The 22,510-nt window shown below is 35.5% G+C and overlaps 4 protein-coding genes across 5 annotated transcripts; 1 reads left to right on the top strand and 3 right to left on the bottom strand.

Annotated features, from left to right (window-relative positions):
• LOC104766458 (cold and drought-regulated protein CORA-like) lies at positions 2,022–2,975 on the bottom strand. Of its 2 annotated transcripts, XM_010490349.1 has the most exons (3): positions 2,829–2,975; positions 2,278–2,463; positions 2,022–2,241 (listed from the first exon to the last, which is right to left on the bottom strand). In XM_010490349.1, exons 1-3 carry the CDS (start codon positions 2,908–2,910, stop codon positions 2,174–2,176), a joined length of 336 nt encoding a protein of 111 aa, XP_010488651.1. In that variant the 5' UTR covers positions 2,911–2,975; the 3' UTR covers positions 2,022–2,173. The 2 variants fall into 2 exon arrangements, with proteins under 2 accessions (XP_010488651.1, XP_010488650.1); XM_010490348.1 differs by having other exon boundaries at positions 2,022–2,463.
• LOC109130843 (putative F-box protein At4g10190) lies at positions 11,046–14,178 on the bottom strand. Its single transcript, XM_019240910.1, has 3 exons — positions 14,049–14,178; positions 13,737–13,923; positions 11,046–12,009 (listed from the first exon to the last, which is right to left on the bottom strand). Exons 1-3 carry the CDS (start codon positions 14,176–14,178, stop codon positions 11,046–11,048), a joined length of 1,281 nt encoding a protein of 426 aa, XP_019096455.1.
• LOC104766457 (rhodanese-like domain-containing protein 4A, chloroplastic) lies at positions 15,435–16,966 on the top strand. The gene is made up of 4 exons (XM_010490347.2): positions 15,435–16,067; positions 16,161–16,263; positions 16,397–16,544; positions 16,636–16,966. Exons 1-3 carry the CDS (start codon positions 15,484–15,486, stop codon positions 16,499–16,501), a joined length of 792 nt encoding a protein of 263 aa, XP_010488649.1. The 5' UTR covers positions 15,435–15,483; the 3' UTR covers positions 16,502–16,544; positions 16,636–16,966.
• LOC104747089 (putative rRNA methyltransferase YqxC) lies at positions 16,917–19,208 on the bottom strand. The gene is made up of 9 exons (XM_010490346.2): positions 19,045–19,208; positions 18,661–18,727; positions 18,491–18,573; positions 18,292–18,394; positions 18,032–18,188; positions 17,803–17,931; positions 17,628–17,714; positions 17,447–17,491; positions 16,917–17,250 (listed from the first exon to the last, which is right to left on the bottom strand). Exons 1-9 carry the CDS (start codon positions 19,130–19,132, stop codon positions 17,101–17,103), a joined length of 909 nt encoding a protein of 302 aa, XP_010488648.1. The 5' UTR covers positions 19,133–19,208; the 3' UTR covers positions 16,917–17,100.

The following is a 22,510-nucleotide window of genomic DNA, read 5'->3' as shown; positions in this document are numbered from 1 at the left end:
CAGTCCAAAATTATAGACAATGATTTTACTTCTTTCGCTCTCATTTTTTATATTATAACTGAATTCATAGTTGTGCATATTTTTGTTAGTAATTCGAAAAGCATGCTCTCATATCACAAAATCAATTTTTTTTCAAACATCTCTATATAATTAGTCTTTAAGAAATCCTTTTTTTTTTTAGCAAACATTTCATTATCACTAAATTAAAGAGTTTCAACCTCTAATAGAGAAGCAATTACATCCAAAGCAAAGGAAATAAAGGCCACAAATGCCAAAAAAACACCATCAAAGGATTGTGACACTCCTCCTTGTGGTTTCAGCAAGGAAGCAAAGTGTCCAATGACGCTAACGTCAAACAGTCAGCAAATTCTGAACGAGAACAGTCTTGAACAACAATCCCCGCTTCTACTTCAAGCAAAACAATTAACATTGTGACACCCCGGTTTCAGAGACTTGCAGAGAGGTTTAAAAGAATTGTTTGGCTACAGTCACCAAAGTGCACTTATTTCATCGGTTAAGGAACCTTAGAGAACTCTAGAGTTAAGCGTGCTTGAGCTGGAGTAGGCTAAAGATGGATGACCTTCTGGGAAGTGATTGTCGGAACTGTGTGAGTGAGGACAAAACACAGGGAAAGATCATCTGGTAATTTGTAGGGACAGTAAACTAGTCTTTAAAACCTCCTGGACGTAGCAAACCGACCGTCGGATATAGATGGGCTCGCGGGTCTCCTGAGGCCAATTAAGGAAGGTGGACCCATGGACAGGGATTGGACATAGGACCCACTAAGAGGTGGCAGTCGGAGCGTTATAAGTGGTATCAGAGCCGAACCCAGACGAGTTTGGAGTCGAGTGGGGTCACAACGTCGAAGTGACAGTCTTGGTGCGCAACGAGGACGTTGCGATCTGTTAGTGGGGGTGAATTGTGACACCTCGGTTTCAGAGACTTGCGGAGAGGTTTAAAAGAATTGATTTGGCTATCTGTCACCAAAGTGCACTTATCTTTTCGGTCAAGGGTCCTGAGAGAACTCCAGAGTTAAGCGTGCTTGAGCTGGAGTAGTCTCAAGATGGGTGACCTTCCAGGAAGTGATTGTTGGAACTGTGTGAGTGATGACAAAACACAGGGAAAGATCATGTAGTGAATTGTAGGGACGGTAAACAAGTCTTTAAAACTTCCCGGACATAGCAAACCGACCGTCGGATATGGATGGGCTCATGGGCCTATTGAGAGGACGTGAGGTCCATTAAAGAAGGTATGCCCATTAAAGAAGGTAAGCCCATAGACTGGGATCGGACATAAGGCCCACTAAGAGGTGGCGGTCTGGGCATTACAAACATAATGCTCCCTATAACTCTGTAACACTGCCACTAAACATAAGTGAAAAAATAGATCTGAGGGTCTGGTGTATCCGGTGGTTCCAATGGTGTCGGCGGTTATGGAGGCTCCGACGGTGGTGCACGAGGGGGTATCCGAACGAGGAAGGTGACCGAAGACATCGGTAAGTGACAAGAGTGGCTCAAAGTCAACAAAATCAAGAAAGTCATCTTGTGTGGAAAACCTTGCCGGAAAACAGTGAAAGAGATATATCAAAGAGAGATCACACCTTAGCAAACACGAGTCCGGAGAGGAGATTACTAGAGAAACATCGCTGGAAGAAACAGCTCATTACGTTCACGGAACGGTGCCTTGGGTTTCTTGCCTGAGAGCTTTTAAGAAATTCTTATACAAGTAAGACTTGCAGTTTCTCGATCGTTTAGTCAACTTTAAGTAAATTCTTACACTAGAGTCCTTTTGGAACTTTCGTATGTTTAGTGAACTTTGTAAGTGCTAGTGAATGCAAGACCTTGATTGTCTAGATCTCTAGGTGTTTGGTAATACTTTTAAAAATATTCCCTAGCCAATTTACCATATTGTTTTTTTCTCCAACACTAAGAATATAATAAGGGATTATAACTCCGTAACAGAAAGAAAAAAACGGATAGAGTAATATGACCTAGAAACGATTTTTATGGGTGTGAAAGAACTATAAACGAAATTATTATGCAAACAGAGCAATGAAATTTTATTCCAAACATTTCTGAAGGGACTGCATTACACAAACTCACCATGATTTATTTATAGTCATAAGTGTATATATAAGTGCAATCATGCATGGTGGTGAATCTATTATAGAGTTTTAAACACCGGGCTGTGTCTGAACAGGTTCGTTAAGTCCGTGGCCTCCTCCTCCGTGTCCGTGGCCTCCTCCTCCTCCGTGGCCTCCATGTCCTCCGTGTCCACCATGTCCTCCGTATCCGTCAAGTCCGTGGCCCCCTCCTCCGTGTCCGTGGCCTCCTCCTCCTCCGTAGTGTCCTCCGCCTCCTCCTCCTCCGTAATGTCCTCCTCCTCCATAGTGTCCTCCTCCATGGCCGCCATGGCCATAACCTTCAGGTTGCACTTTTTCCTCACTCTCCGGCTTCACCATGCCTGCCAAAAAAAACAGTATTTCAGATATTGTTAAGCACGTGCACATGTGCATTCCTCTTCCTGATTTCATTGTCCTTTTAATTAAAAGACTTTTAAAAATAAATACAAATATTTCAAACTTAAAGAAAAATATTTACAACACTAAATACACATTTCAAACTTAATTTTAACAAAACTTCACATCACTTAAGTCTGTCTTGCCTTTAGTAAGTCCACAAAATGGAACGGAAAAAATAGTTGGACAAATTACAAACGATAAGTTAGTTCAAGTTCGATTAGCCTCACGAACATATTTTCTTGAAAAAAAAAATAGCTTCCAATAGTAGAAGTAGATTGAAATGCATATATAAAATAATTTTACGTACCCGACTGTCTAGCGGCAGACACTTCGGAAACGACGACAAGAATTGCAAAGAGACCCAACAGAATCAAAGCCTTTGAAGCCATTTTTTTTTTCTCAACTTCTTATAACTCTCTCTTAGTATGTTAAAACAAGTGATGGATAAAATGTTACGATGCATGCCCTCTATTTAAAGAAAATGAGGAGGATAGGAAACGAGAAAAGTAAAAAAAAACTACAACGTAGTCGACTAGTCCGATAAAAAGATGGAAATTATTTTATCAAAAGTAAAGTTAAAGAAAGTTATCAAAATATTAACAAAGTAGTAATTAGGAGATAAGTATGAGAGTATCTATACGTGTTGCGTCGGGACCCTTATGGTCCGCTGTTGGATTCATTGTAACTATACTTGAATCAACGTAAATGACAACTCCACTAGTTTTAAAAATATTTTTATAAACACAGCGCATGCATAAACTTCTAGATATTTAGAATTCATATCAAATTGTTATGTTTTTTTTTTCTATTTGTTTTTGTTAAAGTATTAGATTTGTAATTATGTTAATATGTTATAATGATAACTTTTTGGAAAGAAAAGTCATCCACTATACTTGTTAAGGATCCTTCTTCTAATCTGTACCGACAGAGAGATAAAGACAAATCTATATGCACTAAACAACAGTAAGTATAGCATGATTGCATCAAGCAGTACAACTAAAAGAGGGGAAAAGGGTCATTTCATATTCGTACACCTCTAAAAGTGCAAATTTTTTTCTGTACAAATAAGGAATGTTAATTTAGTCTTATACCCTAGTAAAATTCAAATTTTGTACCTATACTTAAATAATAGATTAAATTTCAAAGTCCACGTTAACGGATTTAAGTCAACCGTAATAGATGCTGACTCAGAATCCACATGTGTATTGACAGGGGCGGATCTACGTTGGGAGGAGGTAGGACACGTGTCCGACACTCAGTTTTTGAGAAATCTTTCAATTGGTTACTGCATTAGTTTCACTTAGCTCATTTGGAACAAAGTGTCCCATATAATGTCATAGATGGAGGGTTCGATCCCTCTTATGTACATCATTTTTATTTTATTATTTTTCCCTAGTGCTTTTACTGCTAAAGAAAATTTTTCTTAGATAATAGTGCCCCATATAATTTTCTTCCCTAGATCCGCCATTGTGTATTGAGATGCCATCGAAATCGTAAAATATAATCGTTTTGTTATGTTTTCTTCTCAAAAAATTGTCGAAAATCCACACTCTAGTTGTTCGATCATGTGCGATCTCACAGATGACGTAACCAGTTGATCCCACAACAATACTCAATAGTATCTTACAAATTTATTCTTATAAACCAAACACAAACGTGCCATCAAAATCGCAAAAAATGTTGGAAAATCCACACTCCCGTGTGTCGAACCCGCGTTCTTAGACATTATCAGCGTAGGACATAACCAGTTGATCCCACAACAATACTAAATAGTATCTTACAAATTTATTCTTATAAACCAAACACAAACGTGCCATCAAAATCACAAAAAAATGTTGGAAAATCCACACTCCCGTGGGTCGAACCCGCATTATCAGACATTATCAGCGTAGGACGTAACCAGTTGACCCTGCAACAATACTCGATAGTATCTTACAACTTTATTCTTATAAACCTAAAAAGATCTTATTCCCAATTAAATGAAACGTCGTCGTTTTGAATTGGGGGAAAATTGAAAATCTTAGGGTTCTTCTTCCTCTCTCAAATCCTGATTTGTGTTTCTTCCTTCTGCTTCTCCGGAGATAACCGACAAAGATGGACGAAGAAGGTGATCAATTCGACTGGAGAGAGGAAAGAGTGGGACGAAACGAAGAAATAAGGTAAATCAAAGTAGATTTCAATTAAGGTTTTATTTTGAGGTTTTGATCTTTGATTTCAAGATGTCGTAGTGATACCAAAGTGAAATTCAATGCCTACAATGGTGGATACTGGGCCAAGGATTATAAAGGTGACATTGCTTATCTTGAAGGTTCAGAATCAATAACTATAACATGTAATCCGGAAGAGTTCTTTGTTAAGGTGTCGAATGAGTTTAGAGGGGAACATGTTGTGGTATAAGTTGCCATTTGAGGAACATAAGGAGCGGAAGAGGTTGTGTAATTCAGATATGAGTTTTACAAGGATGTGTGATGCGGCCAGCTGGGTTGGAGTCGTTGATGTATTTATGGTTAAGTCGTCGGGGCATCCTCATGATGTGGAGATTACTGAGCCATGTGATGCAGAGATCCGAGTTGAGAGGAATGTAGCCTCTTTTGTTGATGACGACCCGAATTTTGACTACCATGACACACCTCCAAACTTTGATGATGAAGGTTGTGGAGAGAAGTTTGTAAGATTCAAAAAAGGTAGTGGTCAGCTGCAGTTCAAACAAGTGTTTGACACTCTAGAAAATTTCAAAGAGTGTTTGATAGATTATGCCCTGAAGGGAGGATACAACATTAAGCTTGATAGATGGGGGAAAGAAAAAAATGGAGCTGTTTGTTCAGAGTCTTTCAACACAAACAACACAAGGAACACAAGACTAACTTTTGGAACTGTACTACTAAACCTTCTCTGGTACTCAGACTGTTCCTTTTGGTGTCATTATTATGATGTTTTTCTACAGTCTGCTGCTAGTTTCTGTGAGCTGCTAAGACTCAGGGTAGTAGAGACTTGATGCCAATCTAAGAGAATTTGTTCACTTTTCTGTTTTTCTTGCCAAAACAGGACCTTGCTAAGGATCTCTTAGACATGTTCATGGCCAACAAAATGGCCAAAGCTTTCTTTACAAACAATGGATCAGAGGCCAATGATACCCAGGTTTTCTATAACAATACGTTGTATCTTGATCTCTTATTTCCTAACTTGTTGTCCTGTAAGAGTTATTTGTGAATCTCTTGTGTGTAAAATGCAGGTAAAGCTGGTTTGGTATTACAATAACGCACTTGGAAGGCCCAAGAAGAAAAACATTATTGCTAGAAAGAAATTGTGAGAATTGATATTTGCTATGTTTTTAAGATAGTTGAATCATCTTTTTTTCTGTGTTTTCGTACTGCTATCAAGCATACTAAGTCATGTTTGCAGTTTGGAAACTTTTGTGGACTTGAGCGACATGGATTTGTCTAGAACAGATTGTGGTCGTATGATGAAGATCCTTCGCCTCTGTCTCCTGCTAACAAACAATCAACAGTTGATTTGATATTGAAGTCCACAGAAGATGACCTGAAGACCTGGCCTCACAGGTGTGTTTTAACTTATACTTTGATCTTTCATTTGGATGTTTTTGTACTGTGCTTCCTTATTATCATCACTTCGTCTAACTTCATACTTCCTCGGTGCTATTGGTGCATCAGTATCAGCCCTGGGAAGCTTACTTTGATCCCTCGTGTGAGGAACATTGACTCAAAGGCATTCTCCTTTATGTTTGCACTGCGAAACTACTTATATGTATCTGACATAAGGTATGCATCTGATTTCCTCTACTTAAGACTGCTTTCTTTTTCTGAGTGATAATTCATGTGGGTATCAAATTTTTAGTGGAGTACGAGTTGAGGGTTTGGAGACACTAGATTATCTAGACAACTTGATGAACAAAGAAAGATTCACGGAGCAAGCAAACACGATTACCTTTGACGGCGAGGTGAGTAATGTCAGCTACTGTCTTCTACTTAAAGCCAAAGGCTCTAAGGTGATATGCTGATGGAATGGCGTTGGCTGTTGATGGTATGAGTTGAGCTGCTTTGGTTTCTTTATGACTTGGTTTAAAAGAAATGTACTTGCCTTCTTTTTCTTTATGCTTTGGTTAGTGATTCAAACATTGTTGTATCTTTTGGGTATTTGATAGAATGATTCTATGTAAAATGTATGTTTTATAAATTTATTGTAATATTAATTTTATTTATGAATTAATTTGCAATTTAAATTTTATGCAACAAAGGTTTCTAGTAACTTAAATATAGAACATAATAATATACATTACAACAACATTAACAAAATGAAAATGACAATATTTTACAGTACAAATAACATGATACAAAACAATACTTTACAACACGAAAAAAGGCCATGAAAAAATACATCATACCACGAATCAAATGATATAAAAGATTATATTATAGCACATGATTAGCGCTATAATAGGTCTGACTATCGTAACATTTTAAAAAATGCTATGATATGTAGGGAGCTATTATAGCTACTCATGTCCTAGCGTTTATGGAAACGCTACCAAAGCCCTATAGTAGCATTTTCAGTGTGCTACTATTGCCTATATTTCTTGTAGTGTTAATTGGGACTAAGATTTTTTTTTAGGTTTATATCAATAAATTTGTATAATACTATCGAGTATTGTTGTGGGATCAACTGGTTACGTCATACGCTGATAATGTCTTAGAACGCGGGTTCGACCCACGAGAGTGTGGATTTTCCAACATTTATTGCGATTTCGATGGCACGTTTGTGTTTGGTTTATAAGAATAAATTTGTATGATACAATCGAGTATTGTTATGGGATCAGCTGGTTACGTCATATGCTAAACAACTATGAGATTACGGTTTCGAACCACGGGAGTATGGATTTTCGACAAATTTTTGTGGAAGAAAACATATCAAAACGGTCTTTGAAATTGGCTATACTATCTAAGTAAAGGTATGAAATTTTAATTTTACTGGGGTACATGTCTAAATTAGCACTCCTTGTTTATACAGAAAGGAATTCGCACTTTGGGAGGAGTGTACGGGTATGAAATGGCCATTTTCCCGCTTTTAGAGGGTACAAAAGTTTTGCTTGGCCATCGTGAATACGAATACTCACTCTGTTGGAACGTTTGACAGAAACATTAGTGTATATTAAGTATGTTATGTTCTACATCTACGGATAAATTAGCTGAAAAAAAAAAATCAATAATGGAAAATGGAAAGCAACAATTATGGTATACCCAAGAAATAAAATATTTGTTAACCAGAATTTTGATTTTTTTTTTTTAATAATTCAGGAGTGATCCTAAAAGTTTACTAGGCCCAAACACTAATCTCCTGTGGCCGGGGGAAACCATATTAAATTTCAAACCCCTGTAGCCAATACTATTGAACTAAGGTGGTGGGATTTTTCTTTCCTTTACTACTGCACCAAGGCGACTTGGTTCAAAATTTTGATTTCACTGTAATATAACATGATGTTGATAATTTTATCGTCGAATCTGATTTATTACACGTCCAAACACTATCATATTTAAATGGCTAACCATAAGATTTTGATGATCTAATAATAGAAGGAGAGGCGGGACTTTTCTCCCTTTACCACTGGACCAAGGCCACTTGGTTCAAAATTTTGATTTTACTATAATATAACATGATAATGATAATTTTATCGTCGACTCTGATTTATTACACTTCCAAACACAATCATATTTAGATGGCTAACATAAGATTTTGATGATCTAATAATATAAGGAGAGATTGGATAGGACGAGATGGAAATTCAGATATCGTATTAACTACTCACGAATCTCAGTATTAATTTTAAAACTGTTTTATGTCATTTGTACTCTTTTCATTTTAAAAAAAAAAAAATTTAGATTTTTTCCCCCAAAAGTAAAGCTATTTTCTTATTTAATTTTAATTTTACATGTTTGTATTATAGTCACAAAAAGTGATAATAATTATGTCAGAATTTATAATCTATCAGCAGATTTTAAAATAATGACTAATTGTGACAAAGTAATAGAAAGACATTTGTAACTAGAAGTGAGGTAAGTTTAGTCACAAAATCCGTAAAATTTAGTTACCATATTTGATCGCAAATCTATTTATATTTGTAATTATATATTTTGTAACAAATTTGACATAGTTAGAGACAAAATCAGTTAAAATTAATTTAGTCAAAACTCTAATTCGTCCAGACAAAAAAACGAGTCACATTTTTTTGTTTCAATATTCACATTTTTTTGGTAGCTTGGCTATAGTTAATTCAGACCGACCGCAATCAAAACATTACCAAAGTATGTAGCTAGCTACTACCATCCTTGCAACTTCATTTGTGTGAATTTCTTAGCAAATTTTGTCACTCTATACAAATTACTATTTGAGATTACGAGAAGAGAGAGACAATCTGATTTTCTTTTAAAAAGCAGCTGGTAATAGTAATTCCAATACACAGGTCCGTTTCAAAGGACAAGCGAGGTAAGGAACCGGTGGTGCCAATATATATACGAACTCGAGTTCTACTCGCCACACTACTACAATTTACATAGCTGCAGATTGCATGATATGGATAAAAATGCAAGTTTAAACGAAATTCACAAAGTGAAGTGATAATCTCTTAAAAAACGGAATCATAAGCAAGAGTTGGCAACCGGACCAAGTCTAAGAGAGGATGAAATTTCAAATTCCAAAAAGAATACTAAACTAGTGATGATAAAGTATCTCGCTAATGAAGTGAACAAATTTTGTTGCCGACAAGATCAATAAGTTTCACTGTCACGGCCCAAAGACTTTTTCCGTATTTTCAGACGTGGCCAAGGAAGGTTGCTTTTTCTCCTCTTGACACAGTCAATTTTTTGTTATGTCCTTTCATGTTGATTGTAAAGATTATCTAGAAGGTTGGTTATATTACGATCTTAAGTATGAATTAGGTGGGGATAACAAACAACAAAAAAATTCGAGACAACTTATGTAAAACTAAAATATGTGAGTTCTATAGTTTTTGGATAATTTTGCAATGGGTTTAAATGTTATGCCAATTGCAATTAAAATAAACTATGTGAGTTATATTAACTGTTTTTTTTCTCTAATTAATGGATCCCAAAATTTAGAATTTAAGGTTTTTGGTTCAGTTTTGTTACGATGGCATGCTGGATATTAGATGTTCCCATGGTTATTAATGTATTTTGAACCAAATTAAAGTAACATGATACAGAAAAACAAAACTCACGCTTTCCCTAAAAATGATATGAAATAAATATAAAATTTTCATGTACGTGATTTGAAAGGAATAGGACACATCATTATCAATTACCTAAATTCTTTTACAAGTATTGTAATTTGGCAATTTTTTCAAAAACAAATTGTGAAGGTTTTCTAAGATACTTTCAAGTATTAATTATGATTTATCCCTAAGAATCGTTCCTTACGTATCTATCATGCACTAGTAGTACCAACTACCAAGAAATCCAGATGGCCACCTATATATCCCTTGATTCATTATAGAACGTAACTTTAATTTAAATATTTGATTTGAACCACGGTCTGTTGAATGGTTCTGATATAGCATTCAGCCGATTTAAGGATAGTTTGTGGTTTAGTATGGTCAGAGGCTAATATGAGGAGAAGCATACCTGACTGTGCGAAAGTAACAATGTCAACACATTTCTTATGGTCCAAGCAGCAACTCCAGTGGTAGATATCAAAATACTCATCAAGAAAAAAAAAACTATGTTTCCGTTGCAAGCAATTATACTTTCCTTTTCATGACTGTCCCTGAGCTTTGATGATTGGAGAGGATGAAAGAATAGTGGATGGTGAGATTATTTCTTTAGAAAAACATATCACCGATGGAACCTAGCCAAGACTACTTCAAGTGGTCGGCAAGAAGACGTATTTTTTTTTATAGTTCAGATTTCTATTTATTGATTAGGGAACTGTTTACGGTTATTTCTTTCTTCCTATATGATGTTTTCTTTTAGATTATATCATATATATAGAGATAAAGTCTTGGTTAAGCTCATTGTACTGAGTTTTTACTCCAACATGGTTATACAATCTATAAGCTCTATTACAATATTCTTGGAGCATTAATATTGATTGACTCTCCTACGAATTGATCAAACTGCACGACTTATATAATACTGATTAAGACGAGTATGGCTTCCGGTTTTTGTATGTGAAAGTTTCTTAGAGTTATATAAAAAAATTATAAAACTAAGACACTTTGAAAGGATGATTTGTTATTCACGTATAATTGGGAGTTTCATAGTTTTCCCATAGAAAACAAGAATATTGTAGTTTAATATAAGAGAGACAACCAACATGATTATTCCGATGGCAGGAATAAAAAGTGAACATCGTTTGGAAACAAGTTATATAAATTAGCAATACATAAATAACGTTTAAAGTCTCAAGAGTTGGATAGAATGCATAAATTAGTTCGACCATTATGTAAATCACTACTTGCTCCGGTACTTTTTTTTTACCTTTTCTTCAAATAACCTTATTGGATTTGAACCAAAGATGGAACATAATTGACAAGAAGTGAGCATTCAGATTTGTCATCGTGGTGATGCACTTGTATGGATTTATTTTCTCCCAAAATGTGTAAGAACTTGTTGGAGACCCCATTTTTACCGCGACACACAACAACTTGGTTCTCCTTGTCGACCAAGAAATCCATCGCATTACAAACGAAAAAAGGCTGGTGGATACAGGCTAACTTGATCCATGACGCGGAGCCGTTACTCTCAATCCTTGTTGCAATCCGCACATTTATACGCCGCTCGACCTTAGTTAAAAAACAAAGTTGTTGTTCTTCTCTTGTCACTGATAAGCTGCAAACTTGATAAGAATGATGATCCTCGGGAAGAGACGCACTTCTGAAACTCTCTGTTGAATAATCAAAACTTTGTAAGAAATCCACATTGTGTTTACTATAAGCAAGCCAGTAGGTATTTCCATTTACAGACATGACACGGCCCTTCCACGGTAGTATGAAGCAGTCTCTAGTCTTACCAACAAACCTCCACGAACTAGACGTAAAGTCATAGATTTCAGACTTAAGTAAGTATGGGATACCTTCACCAAATTGTTGCATCCTCAAGATTTTGTACTTGTTGCATGAGGTTTTACCGAGAGCAAAGTAATCTGATGTCCTGTAGGAGCTTCGTGGTTGCAGAATCCACCTGGTTTCACGTGAATATGGATTCCAAACAACCAGTCTAATGTCTCTGGTCGTGCATAGCAATAAGCCGTCACAGTGAAAGATGTCGCGTATTTTGACTTCTTCTGAAGATTTAGAAAAAGGATCTTTTAGCCTAAATTGATCTGTAACCAAAACCATGTTTCTATAACTTTCGTGGAGATTGACACTCGCTAGATAAACCCTAAAGCCAATCAACATGATTACCGTAGCATGAGAATGCGTCTCCGCTAATCTCACATCTTTGATCAGAGCTTTCCATCTTTTGGATACACATCGTCATCGTGCTAGAGAAGCTGCTGAAGCTTTCTCGAGTATCTCCACTATCAAATCTTCTGGGAGATGCATTGTGCTCGAAATTAGGGTTGATTACTTGGGCAACGAGGGAGACGGAATGAGATGTTTTACGTAAATTTTATTTGATACAATTAGTTTTGATATATATCGAAGTAAGTATCAAATATTTTTTTTCTATACTGATTATTTTGACTTCTAAAGTTTTGATTTTATGTTTTGTTCGTCGTGTAGTATATATGCTAACAATATCTTGGTGTCATATTTGTAGGTATCTTTTAATATCAAATATTTTTTTTTTAGATTTATCTGTCTTAAAAAAAACTGTTTAATATGTATCAAATTTTCCTGCGCAAAAACATTTTGTTTTTTGTTTTTTTTTTCTTATGCGCAAAAAAATTCTATTTTTTATTGTTAGCAAAACATTTTGTTTTTTTTTTAAATCGTTGTTGTTCTTTTTTGCACAAAAACATATCACAAGCACGACGAGAACTTATCGTGAGGAGATACGTGTTTGCAAAATTAACCATTTTTTCATAAATTTAGTTTTTAGTTTACCAAATATATATACATACAAATGCTCCATGCTGGACCATGCATTAACATTCAACATAGACGATAGATATATAGCCATTGAACTAACTTAAGAAGGATATTGTGACTCTCCATCACAAAATTAGGGAGATTGACTCTTACATGAATTTAGTATCAGTTTTGTTCTCAACATGCTCTCCAATGAACATAAGTGGTGCAGGACCATCTGATTCTGAACCTTTGTCTCGTTACCCCGAGGTGAAGTATAGTTGCCCGTCCTAACGTTAACCCAACAGAGGCAGTATGGCAACATTCAACTCACATACCATTTCTGGAGAGAAAAAACTAATGTTTTGAAATCCGGACCGTACCGGCCGGTCGAACCGGTTTAACCGCGGACCGAAAACTATTCCGATCCGGATATCACTTAAAAACCGGATACTAACAAACCCGGACAAAACCGGAAAAACCCGGCTAAAACCCGCAAACCGGGTGGTTTACCCGGCGGTCCGGGTCAATTTCAACACTTTAATAAATAACTTAAACGAGCATATATATAATAAGAAACATGTCCTGCTTCCTCCCTTCTCTTACGATGTGGGACAAATTTGAGTGTATGTGACGTGGCTGCCTTCTTTTTTTGTTCAGTCACAATTTTTTTTTAATGTTAATTTATGTGAAAGATAAGAAATATTGTTTTTATTAATATTCTGATATTCTCCTATTATATTTTGTTGTTCTTATTTGGATTTAAAATAATAAAAATGGAATAATATAAATATTGCTCCAAAATATATACTAATCAATAACTGATAGATATGACAAATTTTTGTTTGGATATTCATAAAACTAAAGTATGAACATATATATGTATATGATATATATTAAAATTTAGTAAATTAGTGACCCACGGTTGGACCGGATCGACCCGGTGACCCAGTGACCCAGAAGGTTGTCCGGATTGCTTTCCGGGTCGGGTTTAAAAACATTGGAAAAAACGAAAATAGCCATCACAATTCCTCTAAATGGGGATTTCCTAATGTAAATATATATAACTTTTTGTCAACCAAACATTAATTAAAAAAAATTTCGAGATTGGTAGTTCAAACCGGACGAAAATAGTTTACAAAATAAATTACTGAAATTAAAGATCTAGATAACCGAACAAGACAATCCGCCCGTAAATTCGATGAGCGTGAGATCTTGGGCAAAGAGAAATGAGGAAAGATGCCTCTTAGCAGGAGGAAATTGTCCAGAAGATTAGAGAAGGCATGCCAGTCTTTAGGGGCTTGAGTCATTGCTATTAGATCTGCACAATCCGTCTCGAAACTCTGACAGGCAACTCCGCCTACAAAGAGACATTTCATAGCCTAAAGCAGAGCTTCCAACTCTGCGTGGAAGGACTTCATCAAAGACATTTTACACCCAACAATAAGGTCTGAGCATCTCCATTACAATACCACCAACCCAAACCTGAGTTGGGATCAGATGCTTTCCAGGATCTATCTAATTGGCAATATGGGTCCTGACCCGGATTCACTGAGGGAACCATAGTATCTGATGGATCTGAAGGACCACTGTCTGAGTTTGTGCATCCTCCCATAATATTTGTCACTTACCGCCTCAGTAGTCACCTCGTTTGGCATGAGCTGTGTACCTTGGAACACTTTTTTATTTCTATCCTTCCAAATCGACCATAATATCAAAGGTAACTGATGAAAAGACTCTTGATCTCCTAAATGAGATTATCCGCTCCAATAGATAAAATCAATGCTCATTAGGAACCATAGTATCTGATAGATCTGAAGGACCACTGCCTGAGTTTGCGCATCCTCCCATAATATTTGTCACTTACCGCCTCAATAGTCACCTCGTTTGGCATGAGCTGTGTACCTTGGAACACTTTTTTATTCCTATCCTTCCAAATCGACCATAATATCAAAGATAACTGATGAAAAGACTCTTGATCTCCTAAATGAGATTATCCGTTCCAATAGATAAAATCAATGCTCATAAGGAAATCCCCCCCCCCCCTCGAAGATGAATCTGAAACAAATTTCAAATTTGACACGAACGAAGGCACTCAAAGAAAGCATGGTTAATTTTCTCACATGCTGAATCACATCTTTTACACCTCGTATCACATTGGATACCTCGGTAAGCTAAACGATCCGTCACTCAAAGTAAAGATTATTTTTTTTGCTATATGTGGAGATTTCTTAACTCCAAATCCTAATGGTCAATATTGTTTTTTTGTTTGTTTTCTCAAACCTCAACTCCAAATCCTAATGAAATAGTAATTGAAATTAGTTTAGAAAATAAAACCGTTGAAATTCTTTATTTGATAACAACTATTAACTTTTTTGTACTGAATGAAGTTTTTAAAAAATCTTTTTAGTGTCATTGGTTCTTCTAAATGGTAGCTTCTCTAGTGCCCATTATACTGATCCGTAACGATGGCTATTTTTGGTGGTAAAGATGTAAATATTGTAGTTGTTATTTAAATTTTTCTTTTTAAAATCTGATTGGCTATAATTCCACTAAATTAAATTTCACTTAATTTTCAATTTTATTAAAATATAATACGATATTTTAATGTGTATTATGTTGGATTAGTTTAAATAAATATTAGTGGAGTATATGGTTTATTTTAAGATAAATAATAAAATATGAAATCAAATTAGTTTTTTTTCTCCATTTAAAAACATTTTAAAATAACAAAATAGTTACTTTCTTAGGTAAGTTTGTATGTAAAGTTTTTTTTGTTAAAAAAACACATTTGTCATTTAATAAAAAATTTATTAAAAAATATATATATATTTTCTGTTTTATTTTATTTTTTTAATTAACTTTTTCCTCTTATCCTCTTGGCGCTTCCACTCATCCGTCTCTCGTCGTCATATCACTGATGACGTCTCTTCCGATGATCCTCGCATCCTCTCCTCCGCGAAACCTAACCAAACCTTCTTCTTCAACTTCTCAATTCCCAAATCCCGTTCAAAGTTCACCAAAACAACTCGGAAACTTATCCAACAAAACCCATCTCTCCCTTACTATCTCCCAACTCATCCTCACGTCCCCTGTTCTCGCATCTGAGTCCTTCGACTCAATCTCAGACCCACCTACCGGAAAAATCGATTTGGAGTCAGTCTTGGTCACGATTGACAATTTCTTCAACAAGTACCCATTTTTCGTAGCGGGATGCACTTTCATGTACCTTGTGGTGTACCCGGCTGTGATTTTTTACTTGAGGAAGTATAAACCAATATCCGCCGTGAACGCGTTTCGTAAGCTCAAGAACGAACCTGATTCGCAGCTTTTGGATATTAGAGATGACAAGACTCTGGCTTTATTGGCCTCACCGAATCTTAGGTTTCTTGGTAAGAGTTCAGTTCAGGTTCCGTTTAGTGAGAGTGACGAGGAAGGGTTCTTGAGGAGAGTTAAAGGAAGCTTCTCTGACCCTGAAAATACAGTTGTCTGTGTTCTTGACAAGTAAGGGGATAAACAAAAAGCTTCAAACTTTAAGACATTGCTCTCTGAGAGTTCTCTTCTCTTACATGTTTTTACCTTTGATGTGGAAGGCAGTTTTGATGGTAACTCGTCAAAAGTGGCTGAATTGCTGATCGAGGATGGCTTCAAAGAGGCTTATTATATCAGGGGAGGTGCGAGAGGGAAGAATGGTTGGTTGGTATGTTACATCTCTCTCTCTCTCTCTGTAGAATCAGTATGATCTAGTGCTTTTGAATGTTTTCAGATGTTTCCTTTGGACTAGGTTCTGTCATTGGCCTTTGTCTTGCTTACCTTATTAACTTATGTCTCAGGCCATTCAAGAAGAGCTTTTGCCTCCACCTGTGCATATGTTTACTGCGAAAAATGTTAAATCATCAAACAATAATGAAGCGTCCATTGTTGGAACTGAGAACTGATTCAAGAACATAGCCTAGTGTGGTGTGGAGGTTCTCATTCTTGGTTAGTTTACCTCATGCTATGCAAAAGATGCGAAAGATTTTTTTTTTTTTTTTTGCTTACTTCCAATTTAACTTTTGCCTCAATTTTGCAGTGGCAAGACATGATACTACCAAACCATGGAAGAGATGCATTGAGAAAGCTTCTCTAGGGTGGAAGAGTTTTATATATTGATACACTTGAGTAGATTTCAAGACCACTCTATGCTTCACAAAAGCTAACCTTGTCTACAGAATGATTTCTCAAGCCATTCCAATACAATGAGACCAGTTATTCTTTTGAAGTTTTTATGCTTCTGTACCTTTTCATATATGGATTGTATGACTAGTTATAACCATAGAAGGAAACAGTTTATGTGTAATGCTCCTCCTGAGATGGTTTGAAAAAATTCACCTACGATTTTTTGATAAATTATCTTTGAGATTTATGATATCACTAAAACAAAGGAAAAGTTTACTTAAAGAGAAGAGTTAGAATGAGATTTGTGAATGGAATGCGTGAAAGAAGAATCAATAGCATTTCACACAAGCTTCTAACTTCCCAGCAATGGAATATAAGTCTAGTACTCTTCGGTTTCTGGTTTCACTGTCCCTCGGTTGAAGCAAACCAAGAACTCTATGTTTCCCTCAGCGCCCTTTATGGGAGATTCGATAAAACCTTTGTTGGTAAATCCATAGCGCTCAACACCATTTATTACCTTCTCAAGAACCTTCAACCAAAAACAAGACATCAAAGATTATATTTACCATGTATCTGAACTGGTATATAAGATCACGGCTTAATGCTATCAAAGATACTAGCAACGTAAGGAATCCATGATAGCAACAAAGAAAGAGAATTAATTGTAGTAAACTAACGCGAGAAGATTCAATTGTTACAAAGAGGACAGGGAGAAGCAAACATACCTCCTGATGTACTTCGGGATCTCTCACTATGCCACCCTTCCCGACCTTGACAAGATACAAGATGTTGAAGAAATAATAATTAAAACACAGTGATGTTTTATGCATTATATTATACAAGTATGCACTTATCAAAGTTCACTGTATCCGAAATCTAGTATCGTCAGGTCAATAAACAGATTACCTGTTGTCTTCGTGCTTCAAATTGGGGTTTAACAAGGGTAACTAAAGTTGCATCTTCTTTCATCACATTCATAATAGCTGGCATCACCTGTTCATAAATTTGTAAGTCCCCAACATTTGTGTATGATTCAACAATCATAGTTCCTGGAAACAAACTGATCCAGTAGCAAATTTACCTTAAGAATGGAAATGAACGAGAGGTCAAGGGTCACTACATCTACTTTTTGGGGGAGTCCAGGGAGGTATCTCAGATTTGTTCTTTCTATAACAGTCACTCTCTTATCATTGCGGATTTTATCAGCTACCTATTACAATACACCGAATTAATTAACTGACTAATTAGTAAATATGCTCTGATCGCAAGCTGAAATCAAACAATCTGTAGGAAAAACACTTAGCACTAACCTGACCATAACCAACATCTACACCATAAACATGAGCTGCACCATAACGAAGCAAACAATCAGTAAACCCTCCTGTAGAAAGTCCAGCATCAAGAACTACTTTCTCAGAAACATCAACATCTAGCTTCTCAAGTGCAGCTTCCAGCTTGAGTCCACCTCTGCATATTGAAAAAAAAAACGAGTGGACAGTCGACAACAACAGAGTCTTTCAAAAAATGAAGAAACTGTATAAAGATAGGGCAACTTGGATAGAATAATCACCTACATACAAATTTTGGAACCTCAGCTGTGATCTTTATAGCAGCAGTATTAGATACAGGCATACCAGCTTTATTAACTCTTCTCCCATCCACAAGAACTTTGCCTACATAACATATCATACAAACACTTAAGATTAAGCTACACCAAAAACTAACATAAACCTCTTCTGTGCTTTAAGTATACGAATACAAGGAATCACCTTGTATAATCCATGATTGTATTAGTGTGCGACTGTATTCGTTAAACCTTTCAACACATGCCTCATCCAGTCTTTGTTTTTTGCTGTTACAGAACAAGAAGAGTCCATTAAAGTGAAACAGAGAAAGATGGAAGCTTCCTGATTTCAATGTTAAAAGAAAAGACCCTAACTTTTTCCCACGAGTAGCTGAAGCAAAACATCTCATGGTACTGCATTCACCAGCTTTAACCCATCTCCCTGAACAAATAACACATGACATTATCACTAATGTTTGACCAAAAAAAAAACGACATTATCACTAATGAAGCTAAGTAAGTAAAACAAAACCAAAAGTTTCAATTTTTTCAAATGAAATTGAAAACTGAGCAATAAACTGAACCAGATTGATCAATGAATTGTGTCTCATTCCTCTAGCATTTTTACAGTTAGGCAAAAAAGAATTGTGGGTTTTTGCCCATGAATTGATTCGATCGCTCACTAGATTCCAAAATACAGTTTTAACAGAAAGAGAACTCAGAAAATGACAATGCCCACCAAGTGTTTGTAGAAATTACCGGGGAGAGGAGGACTGTGAGATTTGGATAATAAGTCGAGGAGAGAGCCGCGCAAGGCTATGGAAGGTCTAAGAGCATGAAATCCCATCTTTTTACTTCCTCCTTGGGGATTAAGATCGAAGAGCTCTTACGTCTATCTTTTTCCTCTTGCTGCTTAATCACAATTGACAAAATGGTATATGTTTCTAGGGTTGCGAAGCCTCTGTCTCAGAAACAGGGTTTCCGTTTTTTTCTTTAATTTTTTACTTGATCATCAATCAAACCAACGTTATCTTTATTTCTTACATTTTTTTAACTTGAACTAGATAAAACACTCGGGATACAGTATTTTTTATAAATTAATTTTCTTTTAATATAAATATGATGAGTAAAAATTTATAAGGCATCTAATATCTGGTATTTTGCAATTACTTAAAGTTTAATTGATATTTGTATACATTAATAAATATAAGTGTAATGTATAGTTATTCTTAGTATTTACTCCCACTGTTTTACAAACAGTGTCATTTTAGAAAAAAAAATATTTCACAAAAAATGCCATTTTACATTTTCATTATATTTTTAATGCTAAATTTTCTAATTTATTTCTAAACCCAAAGCTAAACTTAAATTATTAAGCACTTATTAAATATGGGCAAACATGTATAATTCAACATCTTTTTAATTTGTGTAAAATAAGTCAAAATAATATCTTTTGTGAAACAGAGTATCCACTTGACCCACTTCATAATGGCCATGAAATCCTCCTCACAATCTAGATGTGTACGAAGCGTATGAAGCATCTCATGAGCAAGGAGGATGTTGTCTGATATAAGTCTTCTTGATACAAATGTTCTTTACCGGGGATTGCACAATACTAAGTAAATAAGAGTTTGCGGGTAAGAATGGAGCTAGCTCTTTTATTAACGAGAGAATTTGAGATCGTCACTTACAGAGAGTCAAGATTAAGTCTGTTAGTTCACAGGAGAACCAACAAACATAATAATGACGAGCTCAGAAAATAAAATGAATTACACAAAAGACAATAACAGTAATCAATGCAAAGTATTGCTCTCTGGGTAATGTCTGCGGGTCAGGATGGTGATTCCAATAAATGCTTTCTTCTTTTATAGGCGACTGTTGATTTAGGGCTTCCTAGGGTTTCTGTCGCGAATTCCCGAAATTACCCTCTGTGGAGTTGAATGGACTTTCTCCCAAATTTGTCAGGCCGAAATTGCAATTAATTTGTCTTGTTGGGCCGAGTGGCATATTGGGCGCAGCCCATCTCCAACACTTGTGTATCAGACACAATAGTTGGCAGAAATGACTTGAGTCTGAAACATAACATAAAAACACTTTTATGTTATGTAGATCACCAAGCATAAGCTGATGGATCATAAATCAGTCATTCTCGTTGGATTTGGCTTCTTTGGGATTAAAACAATCTGAGTAAAGTTCCATTCCGCAGGAAGAGAACCCGATTGAAAAAAAGCTGAATCTCTTTAACGACTTGCGGTCACAATATTCCAATAAGCTTGGTAGAAATGGCCTGACATGCCATCAGCCCCGGAGAACTCTCTCCCTTGATACTAAAAGCAGCTGCCTTGATCTCCATATCCGTTATTGGCTTGGTCAGCTCAACATTCCTAAATTGTGTTACACGCGCTAACATACCATCTAATGCTTCTGAAACCAAAGTCGAATTAGAAGTAGAAAACATGTGGCGGAAATAATCAAGTGCTATTTCAACAACACCTACCTGTAACTTACCATGCACATCTGAACACAAACGGGTTGGTAAAACTTGTGTTATTTTTGTTGTTCGATCAAACAGTGTTTTCAATGACATTTTTCAAAAAAAAAAAAAAAAAACAAACGCAAAAGTAACTTAGTGTTCAAGTTTAGAAGTGCTATTGTATTAGCAAATTGTCTCTCTACTAAATATCAACTTAGTGTTCAAGTTTACAACATCAAAACCTACTTTAATTTATAAAATTTAAGATAGCCAATACAAATTAAATAAAAAAGGAAAAATACTACTGAGAAATAAAGAGATGGAAATTTTATTAATTAATTTATGTGAATAATGGTAAATAAAATGTAGTAAATTAATGTGAATTGGATTAAAAAAAACATGGATAATAGTTAAGAGAAAAAAGACGATATTGGCTATTAAGAATGCCAAATGTAAAAGAAAAATAGAAAGTACATTTTCTTATATTATATAAGATTTTAAGTCTAATTCGTGGAGGAATGTCACTTGTAACCGTTGTTGTATATTGAGTTCTCAAAGAGGCGTGTCCGTGAAGAGAAATACTTACTTTGTTTCTCACAAAACAGGAGGGACAAGACATTTTTTACTCTGCTTTGATTTTACAACAGAGAANTTGAACTAGCCTGTTTAGTTAACAAGACAACACAAACATGTATTGCCGATTTGAAACTAGACTTGGTTATTATTAATTGTTGAATAACTCTAACTCATGAAGAAGATATTTATCAGTACCTTGAAANATCTTGTGTTAGATCAAAGTAGCTTGCGGCAGCTACATCTGAGATGGATAATATGGATTACAACTAAGATTGAGCCCAATGCATTTTGGTGGAGCAAATTCTTTAAGTTGATATTCAACTTATGAGTAGTTCTTTCAACCTGATGATTTTAAAGTTGAGAGTTTCTTCATTGATAAGGAAAAGAAAGTAGCTGTGGTTGGTGTCAGATACTGTGACGAGGCTGGCTACAAGACATGTTTCGTGGTCGGAGAAGATGGATATTTCAGAGAAACGGATCTTGGAGCCGTGTTCTCTTATGTTACATGTTCGGTTCAGATCCTGTAATTAAGTTACAGTGTTTGTTTGCAGGATGAGATTCTTATAATCTTATATTAGTCATATCTTTACAGAACCTTGTTTATTTCTTGCATCATCTCTTTTTCTATTCATTAATCATTGTTTTGAACTAGCCTGTTTAGTTAACAAGACAACACAAACATGTATTGCCGATTTGAAACTAGACTTGGTTATTATTAATTGTTGAATAACTCTAACTCATGAAGAAGATATTTATCAGTACCTTGAAACAGTGGCGGATCTAGAAAAAAAATTTAGCCGGGGCAAATTTTAACTGAAACGGAAAAAAATTTCTATAAGAATTCAAGTTTTTTGGTGAAAAATATAACTCAAATTTTATTTAAGAAAGACAACCCATTTAAAAAAATTGGTTAATTTTTTAAGTAACACAATGCTATTAAAAGTATATGGGTTGAAATACTGGTAAAATAAATAGACAAGTTGGACTTTTAACTTGGTTTTGTATAGATTGGAAGACGCATTTGATGTCAAAAACGTGTGAATATAGAAAAACCTGAGTAACAGGGGCAAAAAAGAATTTATTACCAAANGTTTGTTTGCAGGATGAGATTCTTATAATCTTATATTAGTCATATCTTTACAGAACCTTGTTTATTTCTTGCATCATCTCTTTTTC

The sequence above is a fragment of the Camelina sativa genome, chromosome 19 (assembly GCF_000633955.1).
Source record: "Camelina sativa cultivar DH55 chromosome 19, Cs, whole genome shotgun sequence".
Lineage (NCBI taxonomy): Eukaryota > Viridiplantae > Streptophyta > Magnoliopsida > Brassicales > Brassicaceae > Camelina > Camelina sativa.
The sequence above is the reverse complement of the archived record's forward strand: the minus strand, read 5'-3'. Positions and strand labels throughout refer to the sequence as shown.